Source organism: Mobula hypostoma, chromosome 17 (assembly GCF_963921235.1).
Source record: "Mobula hypostoma chromosome 17, sMobHyp1.1, whole genome shotgun sequence".
Taxonomy (NCBI): Eukaryota; Metazoa; Chordata; class Chondrichthyes; order Myliobatiformes; family Myliobatidae; genus Mobula; species Mobula hypostoma.
This window is the reverse complement of record NC_086113.1, coordinates 46,637,244-46,647,615: the sequence shown is the minus strand read 5'-3', so window position 1 is coordinate 46,647,615 and position 10,372 is coordinate 46,637,244. Positions and strand designations below refer to the sequence as shown.

General features: G+C 42.0%; 1 protein-coding gene across 1 annotated transcript in view; it reads right to left on the bottom strand.

Moving 5' to 3' along the window:
- Window positions 1-1,617: 1,617 nt before the first annotated feature.
- The window catches only part of rp9 (RP9 pre-mRNA splicing factor), a 67,191-nt gene continuing 58,436 nt past the window's right edge, over window positions 1,618-10,372 (bottom strand). The window contains exon 6 of the mRNA XM_063069848.1: window positions 1,618-2,005. Within this exon, the coding sequence (XP_062925918.1) occupies window positions 1,966-2,005 (40 nt within the window). The 3' untranslated portion in view covers window positions 1,618-1,965. The remainder of the gene's footprint in view (window positions 2,006-10,372) is intronic.

Here is a 10,372-nt window from a genome sequence, read left to right as displayed (position 1 = left end):
TTGCATCATCAACAGGATGGGAGAAGTACCAGTGGATTGGAGGGTGGCAAATGTTGTTCACTTGTTCAAGAAAAGGAGTAGAGATAACCCAGGAAATTATAGACCAGTGAGTCTTACTTAGTGGTGGGCAAGTTGTTGAAGATCCTGAAAGGCAGGATTTATGAGCATTTGGAGAGACAATCTGATTAGGGATAGTCAGCATGGCTTTGTCATGGGCAGATTGTGCCTTACAAGCATAATTGAATTCTTTGAAGATGTAACAAAACACATTGATGAAGGTAGAGCTGTGGATGTTGTGCATATAGATTTCAGTAAGGCATTTTATAAGATTCCCCATGCAAGGCTGATTCAGAGAGTAATGAGGTATGGAATCCAAGGAAACCTTGCTTTGTGGATCCAGAATTGGCTTGACCACAGAAGGCAAAGGATGGTTGTAGATGGTTCATATTCTGCATGGAGGGTGATCTGTTATGGGACCTCTACTTTTTGTGATTTTTATAAATGACCTGGATGAGGAAGTAGAACGTAGGGTTAGTAAGCTTGCTGATGACACAAAAGTTGGGAGTGTTGTGGATAGTCTGAAGGATTGTCAGAGGTTACAGCAGGATATTGATAGGATGCAGAACTGGGCTGGGAAGTGGCAGATGGAGTTCAACCCAGATAAGTGTGAAGTGGTTCATTTTGGTAGGTCAAATTTGAAGACAGAATATAATATTAGTGATAAGACTCTTGGCAGTGTGGGGGATCAGCGAGATCTTGGAGTCCATGTCCATAGGATACTCAAAGCTGCTGCACAGGTTGACAGTGTTGTTAAGAAGGTGTATGGTGTGTTGCTCTTCATCAACCATGAGATTGAGTTCAAGATCCATGAGGTAATATTACAGCTATACAAGTCCTTAGTCAGACCCCACTTGGAGTACTGTGTTTAATTCTGGATACCTCACTGCAGGAAGGATGTGGATACTTTAGAGAGTGCAGAGGAGATCTACCAGGATGTTGCCTGGATCAGAGAACATGCCTTATGAGAATAGCTTAAGTGAACTTGGCCTTTTTTCCTTGAAGCAACGGAGGATGAAAGGAGACCTGGTTGAGGTGTATAAAATGATGAGGTGCATTGATTGTTTGGATAGCCAGAGATTTTTTCCCAGGGCTGAAATGGCTAACATGAGGGGCCATAGTTTTAAGGTGCTTGGACATAGGTACAGGGAGCATGTCAGAGGTAAATTTTTCTCACAGGGAGTGGTTGGTGCGTGGAATACAATGCCATGGACAGTGATAGAAGCAGATACAATAGGGTCTTTTAAGAGACTCTTAGATAGGTACATGGAGCTTAAAAAAATAGAGGGCTATGCAATAGTGAAATTCTGGACAGTTTCTAGAGTAGGTTCCATGGTCGGCACAACATTGTGGGCCAAAGGGTCTGTAACATGCTGTAGATTTCTATGTTCTATGTATGTATTTTAAATTAGACAATAGAAACAACACAACTAAGAATCAATTTATTGTTGATCTTTCATTATTTAACAATTTTAATAAAGTTAACATGAATTAAGAAAACCAGACTGCAATTTGAATAGGCTACTGATTCATTTGGCTGCTGAGACCTTGCCATAGTTTAATTCTAAAATACCTTGCATTTAAATCTTTCATAACACAGAATATGAAATATCATAATGCAATTCGCTTGACCTATAAGAACTGGTGCACTATACATAAGAACACAGTTCAAATTCATCGACTAATTAGTTTATCATGGGCTGTCAGAAGAGCAGTTCAAATACTACTCTCACTACAATTCCTTTTTCATCTCAACAGTCCATGAGGAACCTTGGCACCTTCCTTCGGAAATTCAGTTAGATCCCAGGCAAAGTTCCAACAAGACAAGTCAGATCCACTGCCAGAATTTAGTGACATATGTAGCTGAGGGACTTGACATCACTAAGAATGTCTTCTGCAGATTAACTGTCAGTGTGCATCTCTCTGCGATTCCAAAGGAACGAAAAAGCTGAAAAAAATAGGTAAAATTTAAAAAATTGGAACTTTGATATGAGGATCTTAAAAAATAACATCAGCTACACTTTTTGAGTGTGAAAGAAAACAAAAAGCAGGCATCCAAAGTTCTGCTTTTCTCTATTCCATAGTCCTAAGATTCAGATATAGTTTTTTGTCATTAGAGAGTTTGTCAATCACACTTCTTGGTCTGACACCTCAAAGGAGGAATTTACAAGCTGTATCTGTTCCTGTTCAGTCATTGTGAAGGAATCTACTTAACTCCTTCAGCGTTAGGATTTGTTCTTTTTCAGAAAGCTCATATTTGTCAGAAAGGAATTATACCAATTGTAATAGCCTATTCTCATCTTGGCTGCAGTGATCTGGACAATTATAACTAATGTTTGCAGACTCCCAACTGGAATTACATCTCTTATGGAAAGACAACCCGAGGAGAGAAAGAATTATTATTACTGAATGGGTTGGCTTCCCCTAGACCAGCTGAAGAGGAAGGCAATTAGAGAAAAAAACATGCAATATTTAATGGCTAGGCAGATAAACTGATTTCTCTCTTATTGTTCAACCAGGCCATTTAAAATGCAATTAAGTCCACTTCTATAGACCATGACAACATTTGATAGTAGGCACATCTCTTGTCAGATCAAGATGCAAATCTGTCACAACGCACCAAACTGCAATTCCCCATAATTTTTACAGCCTTCAAAAAGCCCACTCACATAAGAATAAATATATTCTCTGTTACTTCTGATGCAGCCTCATAAGTACTGGGAGAGGACAGGCACATGGCTGTAAAACTTACTGACTGAAAAATGAAAATGTTGGTATCCTAGAAATCTTGAATCTAATCAGAAGATGCTGAAAATATTCAGCTGATCAGGGAGCACCTACGAAAAGTGAAACTGTTAATGTTTCAAGTCCAGGACTTTTTATCAGAAATGGACAAAAAAAAACTAGTAGAGGAGAAGGTGGGGTAGGGACAGGAAGAACAAAGGAGATATCTCTGATAGGTTGAAACGAGCCAACTTACCATGCTAGTTAACAAATCAGATTGAACTTTGTCCATGTAACATGTTGCTAATGATAAAACTGTGGGATTCCCAAGAAGACAGACTATACAAAAAAAAAAGAAAAAGAAAATTGAGCCAAAAAGATGAGGGGCAGAAATCCTTTGCTGCCTGCTCTTCTCCATTCATGATAGTACACAGTGTTAACTCCAACAGAAACTCCTGGTCACCAAGTTTGCTGTGTGCTTTTAGCAAGGGTGGAAAAGTGGGTAGTGCAGAGGTTATGTTATTGCATCGATACTTAAGGTCTGGCCGAATAAGTCATGAACTTCCAGTTCAATCCCACCAACTGCCAAGCCCCACAAGTGTTTAGCATGACGCTATTACAGCTGGGGGCATTCCGGAGTTCAGAGTTCAATTCCGGTGCTATTCTGTACGGAGTCTGTATGTGCTCCTCATTGGGTGGTGGGTTTTCCCAGCATGCTCCGGTTTCCTCCCACAGCTCAAAGACGTATTGGGTAGGTTAATCGGTCATTGCAAATGGTCTTGACATTAGGCTAGGATTATTGGGGGTTGTCAGGTTTGCTGTGGCGGTGTGGTTCGAAGGGCTGGGTCGGCCTCCTCTGTGCTGTATCACTAAATAAATAAACTGCGTTGGATGACTTTGGATTCGGTTTAAACAGTTGGGCATCTGAAACAGAAGCTCAAGTGAAAGTGATTATGAAGTTGTTGGAATGGTCCTATAAAAAATCTAGCTCACTAACAGTCTTCATTTAAGATAATCCATTGTTCTTACTTTCTTTGGCTGGCTTGTGACCTTAATCTCACAACATTATAGCTTCACTTTGAAGATATCCTGTGTTGTATACTTTATACTTTATTGTCGCCAAACAATTGATACTAGAATGTACAAACATCATAGCGCTATTTGATTCTGCACTTCCCGCTCCCTGAATTACAAATCGATAGTAAATATTAAAAATTTAAATTATAATTTAAAACATATCGATTAAATAAAAGCACACACGTGAGAGATGGCTGTGACTGGTGTATTCACCACACTGAGAGAGAGTGAGCGAGAACAGTTGTGCATGTGTAGATGACAGATCAATAACTTGTGCTGGTGGGGCGGGAGATTGTTCTAAAAGAAATCCATCCATACAGTACACTTCCTCCCCCCTTTAGATTAATGCAACAAACTGTACATGTACAAAATATTCAATTTCCCCTTCTTAAACCCATATTCCAAGTAAACATGCTTTCATGGTAAGAGTCCATAACTAACTTCACAGCTATAAAGGTTCAGTCTTTTGGGTGGTGCTCTGTTTCTTTCAGGATAGCGTCTCTGGACCTGTAGAGTGGCATCTGGTTTGAGAGGTGTCTTGTTCAAGACAACATTCTCGGTTTCTGGTGTCACGTTGCTGTCGGTGACATCACTGAGAGGCAAGTCCAGTGACTGTAATGTGTCCATCTTGTTGCATGCGATCGACTCAGGTGTGTTCTTTGGTTAGGCATCCACTATGTGGTCCACATGATATCTCCAGGTCTGATCTCCAACATCCTCTGTGTACATCAGTGGTTCTGTTCTTGAAGCTATCCTACCAGGTGTCCACTTGTCTTCTCGGTAATCACGCATTCGGACTTCCTGTCCAATATCAAAGCTCTTTGCTGCTTCACTTGGCTACTGGCTGAACTGTTTATTCCTGCACTTCCCTCTGTAGGTCTGGGTTCAGGAGGTCTATACTAGATCTCAGATTCCTGTTCATGAACAGTATTGCCGGTGTTTGATTTGTCATCACATGAACAGAATTCTGATACACAAAAATAAATTAGAATCAGAATCAGGTTTATTATCACCGGCATGTGCCGTGAAATTTATTAACTTAGCAGCAGCAGTTCAATGCAATATATAATATAGAAGAAAATAATAATAAATAAGTAAATCAATTACAGTATATGTATATTCAATAGAATAAAAATTGTGCAAAAGCAGAAATAATATATTTAAAAAAATGAGGTAGTGTTCAAGGGTTCAATGTCTATTTAGAAATCGGATGGCAGAGGGGAAGAAGCTGTTCCTGAATCGCTGAGTGTGTGCCTTCAGGCTTCAATACCTCCTACCTGATGGTAACAGTGAGAAAAGGGCATGCCCTGGATGCTGGAGGTCCTTAATAATGGACACTGCCTTTCTGAGACACCGCTCCCTGAAGATGTCCTGGACACTTTGTAGGCTTGTGCCCAGGATGGAGCGGACTAGATTTATAATCTTCTGCAGCTTCTTTCGGTCCTGTGCAGAACCCCCTCCATACCAAACAGTGATGCAGCCTGTCAGAATGCTCTCCACAGTACAACTATAGAAGTTTTTGAGTGTTTTTGTTGACATACCAAATCTCTTCAAAGTCCTAATGAAGTATAGTCTCTGTCTTGCCTTCTTTATAGCTGCATCGATATGTTGGGACCAAGTTCGGTCCTCAGAGATCTTGACACCCAGGAACTTGAAACTGCTCACTCTCTCCACTTCTGAGGATTGGTATGTGTTCCTTCAGATTACCCTTCTTGAAGTCCACAATCAGCTTTCGTCTTACTGATATTGAGTGCCAGGTTGTTGCTTTGTACCACTCCATTAGTTGGCATATCTCACTCCTGTACACTCTCTCATCTCCATCTGAGATTCTACCAACAATGGTTGTATCATCAGCAAATTTATAGATGGTATTTGAGCTATGCCTAGCCACACAGTCATGGGTATAGAGGGAGTAGAGCAGTGGGCTAAGCATACACCCCTGAATGAAGTTGTCCATCTTGTGCTGTAGAGAAATGTCCACCACTTTAGTGGACTTCTTGAAGGTTTGGATAAACCTTTCAGCTAATCCATTCATTGCTGGGTGGTGAGGAGCTGACTTGAAATGTCTGATGCCATCTTTCTTCATGTAAAGTTGGAATTCTTCTGACGTGTGTTGTGAACAACATGTTCTGGTAAGCTGTTTCTAGCAAAGATAGTCTCTGCTGAGGTGATTGACTTTATTGGTATAACTTCTGGACACTTCGAATGAGTATCCACAGCAATCAGAAACATGGAGCCCATGAGTGGCCCAGCAAAGTCAATATGCATTCTTTACCATGGTGACGATAGCCACTCCCATGGGTGTAATGGTGCCTGTGGGGGTGCATTTTGAACTTTTTGTCATCCGGAATAGCTTTTGGCCAAGTCTTCAATCTGTTTATTTATTCCCGGCCACCACACATAGCTCTGGGCGAGATTCTTCATCTTGACTGTACCCAGGTGTCCTTCATGCAGATTTTCTAACACTCTGGTGTGCAGTTCAGAGGGAACTACAACATGAGATCCACACTTCAATGTTCTTTGACATACTGACAGTTAGTCTCATCTCGCTCAGAACTCTGGAAACATAGGGTCCTGACTGGCAGACCACAGTATGTGTGCTTGCAACACTGTGTGTCCAACAGAGTGATCAGCAGCACTGGGGCTCCACAGGGAACTGTCTTGTATCCCTTTCTCTTCATCATTTACACCTCGACTTCAACTACTGCACAGAGTCTTGTCATCTTCAGAAGTTTTCTGATGACTCTGCCATAGTTGGATGCATCAGCAAGGGAGATGAGGCTGAGTACAGGGCTACGGTAGGAAACTTTGTCACATGGTGTGAGCAGAATTATCTGCAGCTTAATGTGAAAAAGACTAAGGAGCTGGTGGTAGACCTGAGGAGAGCTAAGGTACCATTGACCCCTGTTTCCATCCAGGGGGTCAGTGTGGACATGGTGGAGGATTACAAATACCAGGGGATACGAATTGACAATAAACTAGACTGGTCAAAGAACACTGAGGCTGTCTACAAGAAGGGTCAGATCGGTCTCTATTTCCTGAGGAGACTGAAGTCCTTTAACATCTGTTGGACGATGCTGAGGATGTTCTACGAGTCTGTGGTGGCCAGTGCTATCATGTTTGCTGTTGTGTGCTGGGGCAGCAGGCTGAGGGTAGCAGACACCAACAGAATCAACAAGCTCATTCGTAAGGCCAGTGATGTTGTGGGGATGGAACTGGACTCTCTGACGGTGGTGTCTGAAAAGAGGATGCTGTCCAAGTTGCATGCCATCTTGGACAATGTCTCCCATCCACTACGTAATGGACTGGTTGGGCACAGGAGTACATTCAGCCAGAGACTCATTCCACCAAGATGCAACACAGAGCGTCATAGGAAGTCATTCCTGCCTGTGGCCATCAAACTTTACAACTCCTCCCTTGGAGGGTCAGACACCCTGAGCCAATAGGCTGGTCCTGGACTTATTTCCTGGCATAATTTACATATTACTATTTAATTATTAATGGTTTTATTACTATTTAATTATTTATGGTGCAACTGTAACAAAAACCAATTTCCCTCGGGATCAATAAAGTATGACTATGACTATAACTATGTTACCATGAGCTGGCCATCCTTGCATGGTGGTGTCATAGACTTTTGACAAGTTGGGTCATTCCTTGCTTCCCTTTGTATTTCAGAATTTGTTAAAGGAACACTCACAATGTGCTGGAGGAACTCAGCAGGTCAGTCAGCATCAGCTGAAAAGATTAGTCGATGTCTCGGGCCGAAACCCTTCGTCAGGACTGAAGGAAGAACTTTGGGGAGGGTTTGAAGAATGCTGGTAGTTGAAAAAAACAGTTTGCTTCCCATTCCCATTCAGATATGTCCATACATGGCCTCCTCTACTGCCATGATGAGGCTAAACTCAGGTTGGAGGAGCAACACCTCATATACCGTCTAGGTAGTCTCCATCCCCTTGGTATGAACATAGAATTCTCTAACTTCCCGTAATTCCCTCCCCCTCCCTTCCTCTATCCCTATTTCACATCACCTCCCTCATAGTTCTGCCTCCTTCTACTACTTCGCATTGTTCTCCTGCCAATCACCTCCCTGCTTCCCCTCCCCCACCCCTTTGTCTTTAAAATTACTGTTTTTTTTACCAGCAACTGGTCCACCAATGCGTTGTGGAACACTTCTGCTGGGTCACAGTATTAAGACTTTTCTTCTTCAGTTGCCAGCAGTGGAAGATGTGACAAGCCATCAGTGTTGCTGTGTTGTTTAGTACCCTTGAACTCTTGTCATAAGATTGGGCTCCTAGGAATAGTACCCAACATTATAACCAGGTAGCAATCATAAGAGGAATTCCCTTCCTGGGATTGAAAATGGACATCAGGGGCTGGTGACCTGTCACTAACGTAAACCTTTGCCCAGAGAGGTAGTGGTGGAACTTCTTTATTCCCTATACTAGACTAAGGGTTGATCTGAGCATAGTTGCAATCTGTGCTAGCCAGTGATCTTGAGCAAACACAATCAGGCGTTCAGATCAGTCTTTCATTATGTGTGACAAAATGGCTCCAATGCCATAAGGGGACACATCACATACCAGTCTGATGGGCAGGGATGGGTCATAATGGATGAACAGTTCATTGGATGTTATTAATCTCTTTGTTTCTTGAATGCTCTTTCACATCTTTCTGACCATTCCCACTTTGTTCCTGTTTGCATCAGTGTGTTCAATGGGTGCTGCACTGTAGCAATGTTTGGGAGAAACAGGTGGTAGAAATTCACAAGGCCCAACTGTGACCTGAGTTGTGACACATTTGGGTGCCTATAGCACTGCTTCAACCCGGCTTTCCCTTTCTTAATCACTGGGACAACGGGCATGGCCCAATCACTCCACTCAACCCTGGAGAGAATTCCAGACACCTCCAAGCTCTGCATCCACTTTAGGACACAGTGTGTAAGGCACCGGATGAACTTTATTGAATCTTGGTGTTGCTGTTTCATCCAGTTCAATTCCTTTGCTCAGTTCAATTCCTTTGCCTTCATGCCTTTGAGTTTATCAATACTCTTCTCAAAAACCTTCCCATTACCATTAAGCAGCTGTGCCAGTCTCTGGTTAGTGCTACCATTTGGGCTGCAGTTGCCTGATGATGTCACACAGACAGCTTTGATTGAGTGCCAGTCTAGTTTGATCTTTCTCAACCATCCACGTCCAAAAAGTGCTGGCCCTCCACTTTTCAATACATAAAGCTCTGTTTTGCCTCCATACACCACATTTATTTTCAGTTTGCCTTTGGGACACTATTTATTTTATTTATTCATTTACAGAAAATGGGCATCACCAGCTAAGCCAGCATTTATTGTCCATCCCTAGTTGCCCTTGAGAAGCTGGTGATGAGCTGCCTTCTTGAACCGCTGCAGTCTCTGAGGTGTAGGTACACCCACAATGTTATTAGCTGTTCATGAACGCAAATCTGAGATCTCGCATAGACCTCCTGAAACTTGATCTGCAATGGGAAGGACAGAATAAACAGTTCAGCCAGTTGTAGGACAATAAATTCCCATCAGTTGAAATCGGACAATGAATGGTGGCCATTGAAATAATTCTCCTCACATGCTAAGAATGATCAATTTTATATCTGGAGCCAAGTTAGTTTTGGAAAGAAGTGATGCTCCTTGAGGCAAAGAATACACTTCATGGGCCCTCATTAGGTACGCCCTGTACCCAATAAATAGCCACTGAGCATATGTTTGTGGTCCTGTGATGCTGTAGCCCACCCACTTCAAGGTTTAACATGATGTGTCTTCAGAGATGCTCTTCTGCAAACCATTGTTGTAACACATGGTATTTGAGTTACTGTCACCTCCCTGTGAGCTTGAACCAGTCTTGCTCTTTTTCTCTGACCCCTGTCATTAACAAGGCACTTTCACCCACAGAACTGCCACTCACTAGATTTTTTTTTTGTTTTCTCATCATTCTCTGAAGACTCTAGAAACTGTTGTGCCTGAAAATCCCAGAAGTTCAGCAGTTTCTGAGATACTCAATCCACCCTGTCTGGCGCCAACGATTATTCCACAGTCAAAGTCATTTAGATCACATTTCTTCAGTATTCTGATGATCGGCCTGGACAACAACTGAACCTCTTGAGCATGTCTGCATTCTTTTAGGCACTGAATTACTGCCTTACGACTGGCCAATTAGTAATTTGCATGAATGAGGTGTACAGGTGTACCTAATAAAGTGGCCACTGAGCAGATAGTGATTTCTGTGGTGTCAAGTTGGATGTAAAAAATCCTAGGGGAATGGAAATCATGAAAAATGTAAACACGTCCACTCACCCTGTAGGAACATTTGAATTTTAACTGCTGGGATTAAAAACTCTTGTGTGCATCAGTTCTTCCCATTTATCATTACATAAGTTGAAAGATGTGTTTCTGCTTTGAACTCACTTTCAGGTGCTAATTATAAGGCATAATTCATCAGATGGTGTACACAAACTTCAAATTATCTTTGACTACCAGCATCACTTT